The 18,160-nt window shown below is 37.2% G+C and overlaps 2 protein-coding genes and 1 non-coding gene across 3 annotated transcripts in view; 2 read left to right on the forward strand and 1 right to left on the reverse strand.

Moving 5' to 3' along the window:
• DNAJB9 (DnaJ heat shock protein family (Hsp40) member B9) overlaps positions 1 to 18,160 on the reverse strand; it is a 421,139-nt gene that overhangs the window by 149,831 nt on the left and 253,148 nt on the right. The gene's annotated exons all lie outside the window — the stretch shown is intronic.
• Positions 9,060 to 9,614, forward strand: C9H7orf66 (chromosome 9 C7orf66 homolog). The gene is given in 3 exon segments (XM_032642572.1): positions 9,060 to 9,158; positions 9,317 to 9,451; positions 9,453 to 9,614. Coding segments are annotated over 3 exon segments (396 nt in total).
• Positions 15,871 to 15,977, forward strand: LOC116759928. Its single transcript, XR_004351590.1, has one exon. It is a non-coding gene; the product is annotated as a U6 spliceosomal RNA (small nuclear RNA).

Consider the following 18,160-nt stretch of genomic DNA (forward strand, 5'->3'; position numbering starts at 1 on the left):
AAATCAAAACTGCAACGAGGTTATCACCTCACACCAGTCAGAATGGCCATCATGAAAAAATCTAGAAACAATAAATGCTGGAGAGGGTGTGGAGAAAAGGGAACCCTCTTGCACTGTTGGTGGGAATGTAAATTGATACAGCCACTATGGAGAACAGCATGGAGGTTCCTTAAAAAACTAAAAGTAGAACTACCATATGACCCAGCAATCCCACTACTGGGCATATACCCTGAGAAAACCATAATTCAAGAAGAGTCATGTACCAAAATGTTCATTGCAGCTCTATTTACAGTAGCCAGGAGATGGAAACAACCTAAGTGTCCATCATCAGATGAATGGATAAAGAAGATGTGGCACATATATACAATGGAATATTACTCAGCCATAAAAAGAAACGAAATTGAGCTATTTGTAATGAGGTGGATGGTCCTAGAGTCTGTCATACAGAGTGAAGTAAGTCAGAAAGAGAAAAACAAATACCGTATGCTAACACACACATATGGAATCTAAAAAATTTTAAAAAGGGTTCTGAAGAACCTAGGGGCAGGGCAGAAATACAGACACAGACATAGAGAATGGACTTGAGGACATGGGGATGGGGAAGGGTAATCTGCAATGAAGCGAGAGAGTGGCATGGACATATATACACTACCAAATGTAAAACAGATTGCTAGTGGGAAGCAGCCGCATAGCACAGGGAGATCAGCTCGGTGCTTTGTGTCCACCTAGAGGGGTGGGATAGGGAGGGTGTGAGGAAGACACAAGAAGGAGGAGATATGGGGATGTATGTATATCTATAGCTGATTCACTTTGTTATATAGCAGAAACTAACACACCATTGTAAAGTAATTATACTCTAATAAAGATGTTAAAAAAAAAAACAAATGTACGTGGGTATGTGTATGTCTACATCAGTACATATGGGGCCAGATGAAGCCCTGCTCTTTTCGTTTGTGATAGTTTGAACTTGAAATGTGGAAGCTCTGATTGTCAAATCCTGTCACTTACCTTTTTATTGGCCTGTTTCAGCTTCAAGACTGAAAGAAATTGAAAGCTAATTCACTGCTTTCTCTAAAAATACTGTTATTGGAATGACTGTAAAATAGAACAATCAAGCTCAGCCATTAAAGTTGATCAATACACGTTGTCATTGCTTCTCAGTGGGGATGAAATGCAATTCACTTAAAAACAGCAAGTATTTGCAAGAGTTAAAGAGAAATAGAAAAGATATTGTTTGTAAGTGCAATCTTATAACTACATATCAAATTTGATGTAAATAATTACAATGCAGAATTACTCATCTCCCCAGCCTTTAACCTTTTGCCTAAAAAATTACTTTCTTTGTGGTGAAAGATCATTGGATTTGTTACACTCCAGAGTCCCTGCAGAAAAAAATTATTCTTTTGAAAGTCGTTATTGTATTCTGTTAGGTCCATCAGTTGCAATTCTTAAAAAAACCCAAGTCCTATTTAAGGAGAAAACTAGGTTTATAACTTATTGGTTGCTCAATTGTCCTTATTTTCATTACAAAGAGGAACACTTTACATGAGATTTCAATCAGGAGAAGAAAACGGAGCACTGACGTAACTACCTGTAGCTCTCCATGGTGCTAAGAGCAGCAAGGACAGCACAAGAATATACCAAAATCACTCACTGGAAATGAAATCTTGATACAGAAATAAAGGACCTGATTATATTTACCACTTAGAGCATACGTTTCCCTCCTTACAACTAATGACAATCAAGAAATTAAGTATTTCAGTGTGTTTCATGATTAGAAATAAATTCTAATGTATGTGTGTGCATTGTGTCACATTTAGCCCTACAAATTTTTTTCCAAAACAAAGACAAAGTAGACATTCAAAAGGTTTGTTTTGCTTAATTGGGCTGTAAATCAGAAAACATCCTAGGTGCTGTGAAAAGTATACAACCCACTCCAAAGACCCAGGCTATTATAAATTCCACAGATCTTAGCCAGGGTTCTCTAGAAAGTGCAGCCTGAGACAAGAATTAAAGTGCTGATGCTTTACTTGGGAGGTGCGAAACAAGGCAGGAATGATGGTAAAAGGGAAGTCAGCAAAAAAGGCTATAAACCAATGTGAAGTGAGGTTTTAGATGCTGCCTATCACTTCTCCAAAAGCTGCAGAGAAAGACGGTGCAGCGTGATTAGCAGGTCTGGCTACTTAAACATGAGTCTTCTTTGGACCAAATGCAAAGAGAAGCCGTGCCTTGAAATAGCTGATACCAGGTAGGGAGGTAAAGGAATCTATCTGCCTGCTCCCTCCTCACTTGTTTCCCAATGGCTATCCCTTGGGGACTTAACTCCCATGTACTCTGGACTTATCATCTGGCTGGCAGCTGCTCAGAATGGCAGAGTCTACCCCTGCAGCGTGCTGTTTCACCAAGTCCTGAAGTGGCAGGAGGCCCGGAAACCCAGCATGTGGCTGGTTGGCCATCCTGAACAGCCTGGTTGCTCCGTGTGGCCAAGTGGAAGGGCCTAGCCCTCCCAGAATAAATGACTAACCAAAAGACTGACTCTTTTGTCTTAGGGGACAGAACTGAGTGGACTTTATCTCTGTCCAAAGCGGAAGTGACTGAAGTGAAAGAGCAGCTGAAGTTTCAGTTAGGGGCTGTGCCTAGAAAATCTGAGGAAGAGCATAATGTATCTATGTGTGGTGGATAAAGTAATAGGTTGGGTTAGAAGTAAAAAACATATAAGGGAACATGCCCAAATGCAGGAATCAGTTTGTGGCAACAGGATGGGTTTCTCAGACTGACAAGATACCAGATTGTTCCAGGTCACCCCAATTCTCAGGCAGTTTCTGTTTGGCATCATAGAGTTAAAAGTTGCCTCACAGTCTATGACAGATTGTCAAAGCAATGAAAAAGAAGTCAAAGCTACTAGCATCTGTGTTTCAGAAGATAAACGTTGTGAGATTCATATACCATTGATTCCACATCAAACAAAAGGCAAACAGGGTAATGGTTGATGTATCCAGAGTCCTTTTTCCCATGATGCTGAGTCAATGATGGACATCAACACTGGCATTACGAACAATTACATCTGCAAAACTTACCTGTCACAGCTAATATTAAACAAGACAGAAACATCAATGAGATCTGAGAGTAAAGTCAGAAAAGAAGATAAATGATTTTCCAAAGCTTAGGTTCCTTTTCCAATTGCCCAAGGAGGATACTTTAAAGTGGTGTTTTCTGCAGGAATACTTTCCTGGGGTCGGTTTCTGCCTCATGGCTCTAACACTGAAAAAAGAAAAGGGCATTTTCAGTGGCAAATAACCCTCTGGATCTAGTTATATTGACCAAGTGGAGGATAGTTTTCAGTCAATCTCACGTAGTTGTGACAGGGGATATGGGAAGTGGCTTGTCTGCCCCTTTAGGTCCATGGACTTTTCATGAAAGAAGAATTCTAAGTCAAAGTGTGTCCCTTAGATCAGCTTCAGTACTAATTTAAAATGCTGACCCCTGGGGCCCATCAGAGTTTTACGGATTCATATCTATGTGGAGTGGGGACTAGAAATCTTCACGTTTAATTTAAAAAAACTAAGGAGATTCTGAAGTAAATATTATTAAACACTGACAAAGTCATCTTCAAGGGAAAAAATATCTACTTGGTGACCATAAATGCTTTTGAAAATGGAAAGAAATCACCTGATACCTCAGGGTTCCTTTCTAATAGTAAAGCTGCTAAGGCTTCAAGCCAAGATTTCCATTACAGACCTAAGGAAACAGGAGTACTCCTGTGCTGTTAATTAACCACTAAGACCTATGATCCCTCCCACCAATGAAAGGTCCTTAAGTAGCTCTAACTTGGTCTCCCAGTACTAATAACTTAATAGGAAACATAAAAGACCATGCTAATGGAACATTAGGAAAAAGTCTTATTCAAGCACTGCTAAGTAGAGCTGCTAATTTGCTCAATGTTCCTTAATATTAACTGTAGTTCTCACTGGGATGTCTACCCAGTTTATGTAGCTATTGACAGATGTTTACAATATCCCGAGTCCTTTAACTCAGATCTTTACTGTTGTAAGCATCTCCAATGAAGAGAAAGTTTTGTGCATGGAGCAGAACACTCACTAAAATGTGTACTTTATATTACTACATATTAAAATGGAAGTCTGGCAGAAACAAAATCATATAATAGGTATTGTATTCCAAAGGAGGCATTAGACCATACACAGAATTCAAAAGGTTGTTTCAAGAAACTATTCACATGTCCGTTAACCACAAACTCACTAGAAGGACTTAAATAGATCAGGAGTGGCATATTCCAAAAGAATTTGGAGGGGAAGATTTCTTCGGGGAGAACTGTGCCACAAGTCCCACCCATCACTCCCAAGGGGACGTGAGAATGTAATGAGTGGTTTCAAGACCACTTGGAGGGCTTTATATGCGTCATATGCATTCTGGAGACACAATGGACAAGTTTCTGAGTCACAGGTAAGAAATCTAAAGCATGAGAGAGAAGGTAGCTTGCCGTTTTGACAATGGAGCAAAAGAGTTGGTGCTGGCTTATAAATTTAGATTCAGAGTAAATAATGCATAAACGCTTTTCCATGGACCAGATGTGAGGGGCACACACATAGGAAACCTAGTGTGAGGTCGTCTTAAGTCTCACCCAAGAAAACCACATGGTAGTTGACAATAACACAGAGAATTTGAAGATATCGAGAAATGTTAAAGGGCTGAGAAAGCAAAATAGAGATGCACTTGGTAGGGTCAAAAGAACTTCAGGTAATATGTTCCCATAATTGGGGTAGGGGAGGGTTTCTAAAGTACTCTTAAAAGAGAAGGAGCCTACTTTAATCTCCTAATGGTCCAAGACAGCATGGACCAGTTAATGATAGCATCAGTCGGTTGAGACTCTCCTACCTTCGTCCTTCTCTTCCCTTCCAATACCCTGACTACAAAGTGGTCAGAAGTGCAGTTAGTTAGCCAGATCAAGGGAAGGGGATGAAGGTGAAAAATGGAAGTGCTAGGGAGGCAACCAACCACATCTTTTCCCAATTGTAGGATTCCAACCTCGTTCAAGTTAGGAATAGGGAGAAATCTCAAATTTAAGTTTAGAATTTTGATTAGTACATGAGAATGGACATTTTAATTATTAACTGAAGACTGTGTCTGAACTTAAGGCAACCATGACTAGAAACCACAGATCTGGCCCTTATTTTCAACAGACACAGGAGAAGAACTAGCCTTATAGAACAGATTTAAAGAAACAGCAAAAGACAAGAACAAAATTATTTTATAATTACATCTCAGGAGTTATTTTAGTTCAACTGTAACGGTTCCTTTCACTCAATGCTTAATTCATTAAATCCACATATCTAAAAAACAAAACTTGGAAAATCCATTTTTGTGGACATTTAATTATTTTAAGGTTGATTGATTAAATTCCTTTAAACAATTTGAACTGCAATTAGCAACTTAGTGTGACTGATTCTTCTGGATACTTTAAATACCCTAAACAGCAAGAAAAATATACAGAAACACAATACTCATAATGCCCAATACCTTAAAATAATACTAGTAGCAAAAGCACTAATACCATTAATGAAATGTGCTTTAATTCTTATTTTTACATCTTTTCAGGGTTCTAATTTATACCTTCCTAAGTTTCTGAAGCTTTACCAGAACCAATGTTTACAATCTTTCCAGGGATTTAAAAAAATTTTTCCCAGATCTAAAAGAAAAGCAATGCTAATTTAGAATACGAGAATCCAGGTTTTTGGCTGTTCATTTACATTTGTGGTGTGACACTTAGTTGTATGGTCCAAGATAAAGCAAACTTCTGTCTCTGCAACAGGCTGATTGCCTTTTTATATCAAACTTTCTTTCACTCATTACATCCTGATACCCATGTATCCCTGTCTTTAATATAAATTTTAATTTTTGAAGACTTTTCTTTCCCTAAGTTTCTCATAGCCAGAAGTCCCTATGCCATTGCCTTGATATTATGATACATTGACCTGGTTTGTTTCAAGTACTGAAATATACATATTTCTTATTACTATTTTATTAAAGTTCATAAGGATTTATTCATAATAAGTAGATACTTCATCTCCTAGGAGATGAGGGATTGAATTTTTGTGCTTTTCCTCTCAGAACATTTGGATCATTTATAATTTTGAAACACCCCATTTTGTAATGGCCATGGTGTATGCCTGTATGCCATACTTGTAATCAATGTTAATAACCTTGTAAGTCATTATTATATAAGACCATTAATTCTGGTCCTCCTTTAGTATTTAGTATGCCCTCTTTTCCCAGTCATTTCTACCTCAAGAAAAACGTCTACCTTATTGTGCAGAAATCCTGTGTCTTATTGGTTCACTTATATACCTTTGTTCCTTTTCTTTTTTACACAAACGAGTATATGTGCTAAACATATGGAAATATATGCTAAACAGAGAATAAAATGTTACATGTCAACAATTTCCTACTTGTTTAAATTAATAAAGATGCAAAGATCCTGCTGGAATTATTCTTTTTTTATATTACAAGTACCTCTTTGCACATTTTGTGTTTCCTCTTTTGAGTATTACTGTAAACTCATGGCTTTTTTCAGGCTTAACTTGTTCCAATTTAACCACTAGCATTATTACTTCTGTCCTTATTTGCTGGCTCTTTTGTCATTGAAGCTCTACCATGATGTTTCAAGAAGCAGCTTTGATTTCTGCTTAATAACAGGTTGTTTTGAATCCATCTCATTTTGTCTTTGCACCAAACATAGAGTCATCTACCCTCCAGGGATCAAAATTTGTGTGCTAGAGGTGTACATGAGGGTTGATAATAGATTAGAGTAGTGCCCCTGCTGTTGGGCCATTTATAATAATGATAGAGCTGGAAAATAAGTCTTTTAAGGACATGAATTCACACTGATTTTCCAATGTAACATATTACTGAACCCAGCTTTTCTTGTAGACTTGCTTTTCCACTTATAATAAATATGTAATAAGATAGAGAAAATGCATTATCTTCACAGTTGGTAGCAGAATTTCTCCTCAAGAGAGATCAACCTCCCTTGGGAAAAATGTTTTAATTTTTTAGTGTAGAAGGTGAGCTCCTCTCCCTTCCCAATTTCTACCATCAGGGCCTAAAGGGCTGACCCTGAAGTTACAGTGAAGAATTTAGCTGTCTGAGGGCTGCCAGGAAGAAGGGATTTGAGTACAGAAGATGAAAGAAGGGGAGGAAAGGAGGACTTTATGGTGTTACTATTGCCTCTCATGCTGATCCATCCACCAAATAAACAATCAAAACACCAAATTCTTGGAGTCCTGGTATGCGTGTGTGGCAATGTGTGCAGGGGCTGTCCATGAAAACTAAAGAAAGGGCTGAGCATCACGACAGATTGAGGAGGTGTAGGATAGGTATAGTATGCAAGGATGCAAAAACCCAAAGACGTGGAGAGCTCTGAGAATATGAGTTCCCTGTAAATTTGCCAAAAATTTGGAAGATCCCTTGAGACTTCAACATAGTAGAATCAGTGAGGTGATTTCATTTAGATCTAAGAAGCAGGAAAGTTCTCTGTCTTAAAAATAAGACACAAACAACTTCTTAGAATAGGGTTGCCAGATTTAGCAAATACAAACACAAAACGCCCAGTTAAATTTGAATTTCATATAAATAGTTTTTAAAAATTAGTGGAAGTACAATATGTCCTATGCAATATTTGAGACATATTTATACTATATAAAAGCCCAACAAAAAGGACTGAACCCACATCATGAAATGGAATAGAAATTGTAAACAGTTTACCAAATACATATATATTTTTTTTGCTAAACTTCTGTGATTTTATTTTGAATCTTTTCCTTTTATGCTAAAAATCTTAGTTCTAATGACAATAGCATAATTGCTTATTTGCTTTACCCCATTTTTAATACACCCATATATTCATATAAGATCAATATCAAATATATGATTAGTGAAAATATTATTATTGTTATTGCAGCTCTTAGGTATATCCTACCAGAGACATACAGGTGAATTACTGTATTTTCAAACCATTTAAAATAACACACCTCTGCATAATTAAGCTATCAACTCAGTGTGCAATTAGGGTCATTTATTTTATTTTCCCCTTGATTTTATGAACTGCCTTTTCATTCTTTTTTTTTTTCTTTTATATCTTTATTGGAGTATAATTGCTTTACAGTGTTGTGTTAAGTTTCTGCCGTACAACAAAGTGAATCAGCTATATGTATACATATGTCCCCATATCCCCTCCCTCTTGAGCCTCCCTCCCACCCTCCCTATCCCACCCCTCTAGATCATCACAAAGCATCAAGTTGATCTCCCTGTGCTATGCAGCAGCTTCCCACTAGCCATCCATCTTACATTTAGTAGTGTACATATGTCAATGCCACTCTCTCCCTTCACCCCAGCTTCCCCTTCCCCTCCTGTGTCCTCAAGTCTGTTCTCTACATCTGCATCTTTATTCTTGCCCTGCCACTGGGTTCATCAGTACCGTTTTTCTTAGATTCCATATATGTGCATTAGCATACAGTATTTGTTTTTCTCTTTCTGACTTATTTCACTCTGTATGACAGACTCTACGTCCATGCACCTCATTACAAACAACTCAATTTCATTCCTTTTTATGGCTGAGTAATATTCCATTGTATATATGTGCCACACCAAATTTTTTTATATATATATCAAAAACTACAAATATACCCAGTGTGGTTATGGTATCATCTGTGCCCTTCTTCATTATAAATATATAAAACCACTTAGTTGTGATAAATAGGAAAAGCTCCACCCCATTTGTTTTTGTGTTTATTTCTGTATTGATCATCCGGGTCTGCATCATTTCTTCATACCTTGCTTTCCACATTCCCCATGCCAATACGTAACAATCATGGTTTTTTAAACCTACTGTTGAAAATTCTCACAATATCTGTGTGATTGCTAAAGAGTCAAGTAGAAGGTCTTTGTAAACTATTTCTTCAGCTTCAGCTAACTCTGTTCTCCAATGCACAAGACATATCTTGAGCTGAAACCCTGGAAGACATCCATATAAGCTTTGCAAGGTGATGGCTGTGATGTTACCTAAAAATGGTCCTTCTCATGCCTCTGCACCTCATCTAGCTCTTCAGAACCTTTTCAGCCTCAGTTGTCTTGTGATACTGTTTTGAGGAAGGTGGAAAATTCTTTTTTGGTAGGAATAAAGAAGCAACCAGGTTGGGGGAAAATGTATACCTCATTCTACAGGAATCCTGTGGCATATTGTGTGACATGGAACCTTAATTGTAGCTGCTCAGCACTTTTTTCCTTCTTCCCTGATTTCACACAGGGCGCACTCATTCTTTCTGCACCCCTAATGCCCTGCCTTCTCAAGCATTTTTCCATCCTGGGCTTTTTGCATGCAGTGATGTGAAGGGAATTCTCAGCTTGGTTTAGTCATATGATGAATCAGAGACACAGAATTAAGAATTTATCAGGGATACATACTTCCAGTGAAAGATGCATATCTAGGCATCTACAGCAAGAAACTCGTGGGTTATGCAAAATTCTTTCCAAAGGAGACAGGAAAAAAAGTTAATAAAACTTTACAAAAGTGGTTGTGTGGTAGCAAAATGCATTTGTGAAAAGCGAAAATATGCCATTATCAATGTCCTGCTGAGAGAAGAGTTGACTGAACTATACCCAACTGTGATAAAGAACTCACAACGATCCCAGGCCTTCCAAGGGAGAAATTAAGAAAGGGGTATAAAGTTGCCTGACTTTGCTTAGCTTGTCAAAAGGTGGGGGGCACTCTTCAAGCCTCACTCTTCTCATCTGTACAGAAAGGGGTCTGGGCTAAATCAGTGGTGCTCCAGCTGTGCTCCAGCAGGCCTTGTGTCTCTGTGGTGACACAGAGATGGGGCAGGTGGGGCAGGACATCCTATCCAAGAGCCAGAACAGTTCTGACTAACTCTTTTACATATTGGAATTCACAGAAAAATTCCACTGAAATAAAGGTTTAGTATCTGTATTAATTTCCTTGGGCTGCTATAACAAATTACCACAAACTTAGTGGCTTAAAACAACAGAAATGTATTTTCTCACAATTATAGAGGCCAGAAGGCCAAAATCAAGTGTCAGTAGGGCTGGACTCCCTCCAGCAGCTTTAGGGAGATTCTGTTCCTTGCCTCTTTCAGCGTCTGGTGGCTCTTGGAATTCCTTGGCTTGTGGCTCTCAGTCCAATTCCTGCGTCAGCTTTCATATGGCCTTCTCTTCTTCACATCTTCTACCTTTCTCTTCTTTTATGAAAACACTTGTCATGAATTTAGGGTCCACCCTAATCCAGATGAGAACATCTGGAGAGCTTTAAATTAATTACATCTGCAATGATGGTTTTTCCAAATAAGATCACATTCACATGGTCTGAGTAGACATATCTTTAGTGGGGCCACCATTCAACTAACTACAATATCAAAGAGAATTTAATCTAAACAATATTTTAAAGGTTCCTTTTATATATTTTTTTTCAAACTATGGATTAACACATGCTTGCTGCAATAAATAAAACTTACGAAGATGTATAAAGAAAAAGCTAATTATCTACCCCCCCATTTCTGCTTCCCTCCAATTTCACCTCTTTCCAACAATTCTCTCCAACTCATCCAGATTTACTGACCTTTCTTCCAGTCGATCTGGTAACCCATGTTAACAACCCTGTGTTTGTACCTCCATGCTTTATTTCAGGCTCATGTAATTACACACACAAAACACACACACACATACATACAAGCATATACACATATATCTGCATTGATAAGGAGTTTGAAATTGATTATAAAATTTGTATCATACTATACACACTCCTATGTATCTTACTTTTCTCTTTAAAAAATGCCTTGAGTGCATTGCTCTAAATTAACTAGTATAGTTCTAGTTTTTATTATTTTTAATGGATGCATAGTAGCATTATATTCCACAATGTGGACAAACCAATATTTATTTCAAGCTTTCCCTATTAGTGGGCATTTATTATATTTCCAACTTTCTGTATTTTTACCCAACTGAAAAATTCTGTAGTACATAATCCTTGTACATGCAATTTTATAAGCTGGTGATTTTATTACTATATACAACTATATAGTAATTTGTATTACTATAAATTCCCAGCAGTAGGACTATGTATTTTTCATTTAAGACTGCAAAATTCCATTTGTCTACCAATATATGAAAGTACCCACTTCCTCATATTACAACCAGCAATAACTGTTATCATTCTTTCCACATTTTTGCCATTCTGATGGGTGTAAATAACACTAATTTTTATTTAATTTGCATTTCTCTCACTACCAGTAATTTTGAGCACCTTCTCAAATGTTCATTGGCCATTTGGATTTTATCTTCTATGAAATATTTATCTCTATTCTTTGTTCCTTCATCTCCTAGGTTGATTATTCATCCTTTACTCACTGAATTGAAATACTACTAACTTTATCATATATTGAACTCTCATATACACTGGAATCATTTAACCAATTTTTATCTAGTTTCCTAGTTTTAGCACAACGTCACATTGATCTTTATTACAATGGCTATTGTATTTCTAACGATGATAAGGTAGGTAGTTTATCCCAGCTCTTCTTTATATTTTTCATGAATATTCTCAGGCATTTACTATTTCATATTGGATTATTTTATGAAATCCCTCTCAAAATAAAATTCTCTAGAGTCTAATTAAAACTGCAATGAATTCTTATTTTAATTTTAACAGAACTGAGATTTTTATTGTATCTCACCCTCCAAGAATATTGTGCCTTTTCCATTTTTTTAAATATTATTTTGTATAACTCAAAGATTTTATAAGTGTTTTTGTAAAATTCTACTCTTGGTAAATGTATTTCTAAACATTTTATGCTTGTACTGTTATTTTAATGGATTTTCCCCTATTTTTACTTTTAGGTTTTGTTAACTGAGAGAAAATCTATTCCTTTACTCTATTTCATCCTCTACTTGTTTATCTACACAATTATTTTCTTCACACCATTCTTGTGTTAGAATTCTTGGCATTTTTAAATATATAATCATATTCATCAGTAAAGAAGAGATGATTTAATCTCTTCCTTTCCAGCACTTTATCAAATGATCCATGTTATAACATTTGTTATAACTGCAAAACTGTTGAGTATTAAGAGCAATAATGAGCATTTCCATCTAGTTCCTGATTTCAATTGGCATGATTTCAAGGTCTTAAAAGTAATTTCACTCTATTCATATTTTACCCTAGGGTATCCTTCGAAATTTTATCTAATATGCTTTCAGCTTCTCTTAAAATGATACGTTTCTTTTCCTCTTTTAGTTTGTTGATTAGACAAATTACAATAAGGTTTTTCTGATATTGAACCACCTTTGCATTTCTGGATAAATTCTAGTTGGTCTTAATAAAGATATAAAGTAAAAATATAGATATAAAAATAAAAGGTCTTCTTTTAATACAAAGCCAGATTTTATGTGAAATTTTTTAATGTTAGTGTATCTAAATTCATATGCGTAATTGGTTTATAGTTTTTGATTTTGAAATACTGTTGCCAAATTTGGGTATTAAAGTTGTGCTGTCTTCAAAAATGATTTGATGAAATTTCCATCTTTTTATTGTGTAAATTAAGTAATACGAGAAACAGCTGTTCTTTTTTTGTTTTTGCTGTACGCGGGCCTCTCACTGTTGTGGCCTTCTCCCGTTGCAGAACACAGGCTCCGGACGCGCAGGCTCAGCGGCCATGGCTCACGGGCCCAGCCGCTCCGCGGCATGTGGGATCTTCCCGGATTGGGGCATGAACCCGTGTCCCCTGCATCGGCAGGCGGACTCTCAACCACTGCGCCACCAGGGAAGCCCTAGCTGTTCTTTTAAGATTAGTTAAAACTCAGGAAAATAACTGGTCATGATACATTTTTCTTAATGTGATAAAAATATACATAACAAAATTTATCATTTTGACCACTTTTAAATGTACAATTCAGTGGCGCTAAGTACATCGACAATGTTAGTCAACCACCACCACTATCCATTTCCAGAAACTTATCATCACAAACAGAAACTCTGTACCCATTAAACAATAACTCCATATCCTACCCTTTCTCCAACCCCTGATAACCTCTATTTTACTTTCTGTCCCTATGAATTTGCCTACTCTAGGTACTTCATATAAGTGGAATCATACAATATACATCTTTTATGTTTGGCTTATTTAACTTAGCATAATGTTTTCAGGGTTCATCCATGTTGAAGCATGAATCAGAACTTCATTCCTTTTCAAGGCTGAATAATATTCCATTGTATATATACCAAGTTAGTTTATTCATTGATCTGTTGATGGATTTGGGGTTGTTTTCACCTTTTGGCTATTATGAATAATGCTGCTATGAACATTGGTATGTAACTATCTTTTTGAGCTCCTGCTTTCATTCCTTGGGGGTATATACCTAGAAGTGAGATTGCTGAATCATTTGGTTTATGTCTAATTATTTGAGGAACCATCACTCCTTTCCTTAGTGCCTGCATCATTTCGTATCTCCACCAGCAATGTGCAAGGGTTCACAATGCTTTTTTTTAATGACATAACTTTAATCACCTTTTTCACTTCTTCACTCGTAATTGTTTTACTCTAGGTCTGTACTTCTTTATCAATTTTGGTATGTTTACTTTGTTTGGAAATCAATAATTTTCTTTGGAGTTTCAAATATCTTCCATCCTCTTCCCCTTTTATTTTACCACTTATCAAAGGAATTTAGGCTATAAATTTTCTCTCTGAGTTTTTGCTGTCCTGTAGGTTTTGATATTCATCATTTTTTTACTGTTTTTAAGATAAGTTTGTAATTTCAGTTTTCATATGGTCTTTGGTCCATGGGCTAACCAGGAGTGCATTCTTAATTTCCAAGTAGGTTGGGGGTTGGAGGAAAAAAGAAAATCACTATTTCATTATCTCTTATTTTAACATGGTCAGAGAGAGTAGTCTGTAAAAATCTTGCTTTTAAAATTTTGTCAAGATTTGCTTTGTGGTCAATCACACATCTATTTTTGTGAAGTTTCCATAGACATAGAAAAAAATGTTATATTCTCCATTCAAGAGATATATGTTTCTTTTTGTCTTGCTCTCTCTATACAAGAAAATGTGTTGATATCATTATTCAATTCCCTTATAATCTCGTATAATTCTAAAAATGGGTATTTTGAGGTATCCCATTATAACTGTAGTTTTGTAATTTATCCTTGCACATCTAATAGATATATCTTTTTATATTTAGCTATTATGTGGTCTTTGGGTGTTTTCATTGTGTGGTTTTCAGATTCTTCATAAACTGTTTGTTCAATTTATCACTTTATTATTGCAAGATTCCCCTATATTGATTACTACTTTCAACTTTACATACCTCTTTTCCTATTATTAACATAGTTCCTACTATTGCCACGCCTGCTTTCTTTTTTCTTTTTCTTTTTTCTTTTTGTGATTTCCTTCACGTTGGTCTTATTTTCATCCCCAAGGTAGACACATCCTTCTTCCTCTTGCTCTAACAGATGATAAGCTCTAGAAAGTAGCTGACTGAGAACTGTGTCTCCTTTAAGCCACAGTATTTCCAGAATCCTCTCACCCTCCATTGCTTTACTACTAGATTATTTCTCTTATTTCTCTATACTTCTATATCATCTTACCTAAGTAGAGGGGGAAAAATCTTTACAGAGAATTAGGAGAACTGAGTTTTGAATATAGCTCTGCCAATAGCTGTGTGACCTTAAGCAAGTCAATTAATGTTTTGAGAACTATGGTCTCAGTTGTAAAATATCCAAATTGATAAGATGGCCTCTAGGGTCCTTTCCAGTTCTGCAATTCAAATTCTACCATTCTAGAGAGGAAAACTCAAGGAGGGAGAGGAAAGATATGAAGGTAGCACAGGTTAGGTACAAAAGGTCAATTGCAAATTTTGAGGGCTAAGCACAAAGATAATCTTTTGTCTTAATTATGTACTAAAATATTATATGCAAGGCTACTATATAGCATTGCTAACTTTTAAAATTATGAGTATGAATTGGGCTATATGTCTCAGAGATAATTCTATGGTTCATTTAGATATCTATTAACGTAAATTGAATACCTTAAAATTACATATTGGTCTCCATAATTTTCTAATTCAACCCGTAAGTGATGAACAACCATGCATTTGAGATGTACCTATGTCTGAGAGAATTATTCTGTGTCCATATTCATTTCAAGTCACAGTACACTTCTTATTAATCACTGCAGCAAAAATCAGAAACAAATTCCATTGTATAATAATCCTCCTCCCTCCAAAGTTTAATGAGGAGAGCCAGTTAAATTGTGCAGGGTAAGTTTTCACATCCACTCACAAGAATTGCAATATTTCTCTTCCTTATCAGAGGGAAGGAGAGTGTGGCCGGAGCAATCCCACAGATTTTCGGTAAATCTTAAAACTTAACTTACTGTCCCAAAGCCTGTCTACAGTCCAACAGTGAGAATTCTGGAAAACAAGTTACATTCTAATGCTTCGGTCTACATTGTCTCTTATGTAGTCTGAATGAATGTTCGTAGAATCCAAAGTCAAAGCTAAGATTGTTTCTCCTGGAACATATGTAGACCAGACCCATGTCTCCATTCTAAAGACTGTGTGATTCAAGAGTATTTAAATCAGTAGGCTTTACTGAGTGCCTATTATGAGCATTGTTTTACTTTAAACACACAATATAATGAAGTAGTAAACATATAAAAACATGGAAGATTTGATATCTATCCTTGAGGAACTTACAACCTGACCCAGGAAATTAAAAAGAATACTGTACACAGAAACAAGAAAAATAGCTACAAGGCAAAATGAAATAATCAAAATGTCACTGTGGTGCTCGCTTCGGCAGCACATATGCTAAAATTGGAACGATACAGAGAAGATTAGCATGGTCCCTGCTCAAGGATGACACGCAAATTCGTGAAGCGTTCCATATTTTGGGGACGAAGTGAGAGAGTGGCATTGACATATATACACTACCAAATATAAAATAGATAGCTAGTGGGAAGCAGCTGCATAGCACAGGGAGATCAGCTCTGTGCTTTGTGATCACCTAGAGGGTTGGGATAGGGAGGGTGGGAGGGAGATGCAAGAGGGAGGATGTATGTGTACGTATATCTGATTCACTTTGTTATACAGCAGAAACTAACACAACATTGTAAAGCAATTATACTCCAATAATGATGTTTAAAAACAATGTCATTGTGATAGGCTGAATACTGACTCTCCCAAAATTGTTAACATCCTAATCCCTGAAACCTTTGACTTTATTACTTAACATGGCAGAAGGGAGTTTGCCCATGTGATTGTTAATTCTGAAATAGGAGATTATCCTGGATTATATGGGTAGGTACAAGAGAGTATAGTAAGAGATATGAGGACAGAAGCAAGAGGTTGGAATGATGCAAAGAAAGAACCACAAGCAGGTGTCCTGTACAAGCTGAAAAAAGCAAAGAAATGATTCTCCCCTCAGAGTCTCCAGAAAAATCAGCCATGCCAATACCCTGACTTTAGTTTATGGACTTCTGACCTCCGGACTGTATGAGAAAAAATTTACATTGTCTTAGCTACTAAGTTTGTGGTTGGAAACTAATACAGCTATGGTATGATTTGAAAACATAAAGTTAGGAGGTAATATTGAATTAAATGAAGTATAATGGAAATGAATCATTGATGATGTTGATAACATTTTTATGTTAGACAGGAACATCTTCTCCTCAGTCTTTGTTTTCATGGAGAAGACTTTTATCTAACACATCCCCTCACTTCTGACCTTTTAATCACTCAGGCCCTGGTGATATAGAACGATGTCTCTGTTTACTTTGAAAAGAATATCTGGACATGCTCAATCCAGTTCTGCTCAAGCTCTTGAAAAAGAGCTTCCTGTAGGGACAAGCATGTTCTGCTCTTCTTTCTCTTTCCTTGGGAAGGCTGGCCCAGGTGGTAATGCTATAACAGGTAGGGTGAGTCTACTAATTCTGGGGTACATTTAGCAGACCAATTTATCTTTCAAACTAAACTGCATTCTCCAACCTTTCTCTATAACTAATAAGGTGATATTTTCTTGTTTCTTTTCTTTTTCTAAAATTCCCAATTATTCACAACCTGGGTAGGAAAAGAGAGGTGCAATTTTGGGGGGAGTCTCAAATTCTCCACTGCTAATATTTACAGAGTACATACCATGTGCCAGGCACTGTAGAGAGCATTTTACATATCTCATTTCATCCTCACAAAGACTTTATGAAGCAAGTACTGATCTTAGCTGCATTTTATAGCTAATAAAACCAAGGCACACGGCTTCCCTGGTGGCGCAGTGGTTGAGAGTCCGCCTGCCAATGCAGGGAACACGGGTTCGTGCCCCGGTCCGGGAAGATCCCACATGCCGCAGAGCGGCTGGGCCCGTGAGCCATGGCCGCTGAGCCTGCGTGTCCGGAGCCTGTGCTCCATAACGGGAGAGGCCACAACAGTGAGAGGCCCGCGTACCGCAAAACAAAACAAAACAAAACAAAAAAAAAAAACCAAGGCACAGAGAGGTAAGTAACTCACTCAAGGTCTCACAACTTCGAAGTGACAATGTTGTGATTCATGTCCAGGTCTTTCTCACTTCAAAGCCCATGCTTTTGAACACTCTGCATATTGCCCTTCCTCCTGGAGGACATGAGGTTGGAACTGAACACTAATGACAATTCCTAAAGAAAGCTGTCTTCTTGGTATCAGTCTTGGTTTGATTTCTTTCTAAGAAGTTTCTAAGAAACTTCTTTCTAGATATAAAGCTCAAATTGAGGGACTTCCCTGGTGGTCCAGTGGTAAAGAATCCACCTTACAATGCAGACGACCCAAGTTCGATCTCTGGTCAGGGAACTAAGATCTCACATGCTGCAGGGCAACTAAGTCTGTGCGCCACAACTACTGAGCTCACATGCCTCAACTTGAGAGCCTGCGTGCCGCAAACTACAGAGCCCACGCGCTCTGGAGCCCGCGTGCCGCAACTAGAGAAGAGAAAACCCACATGCCACAACTAGAGAGAAGCCCATGCACCACAATGAAGAGCCTGAGTGCCGCAACAGAAGATCCTGCATGCCTCAACGAAGATCCCGTGTGCCGCAGCTAAGACCCGACGCAG

This window comes from Phocoena sinus, chromosome 9 (assembly GCF_008692025.1).
Source record: "Phocoena sinus isolate mPhoSin1 chromosome 9, mPhoSin1.pri, whole genome shotgun sequence".
Lineage (NCBI taxonomy): Eukaryota > Metazoa > Chordata > Mammalia > Artiodactyla > Phocoenidae > Phocoena > Phocoena sinus.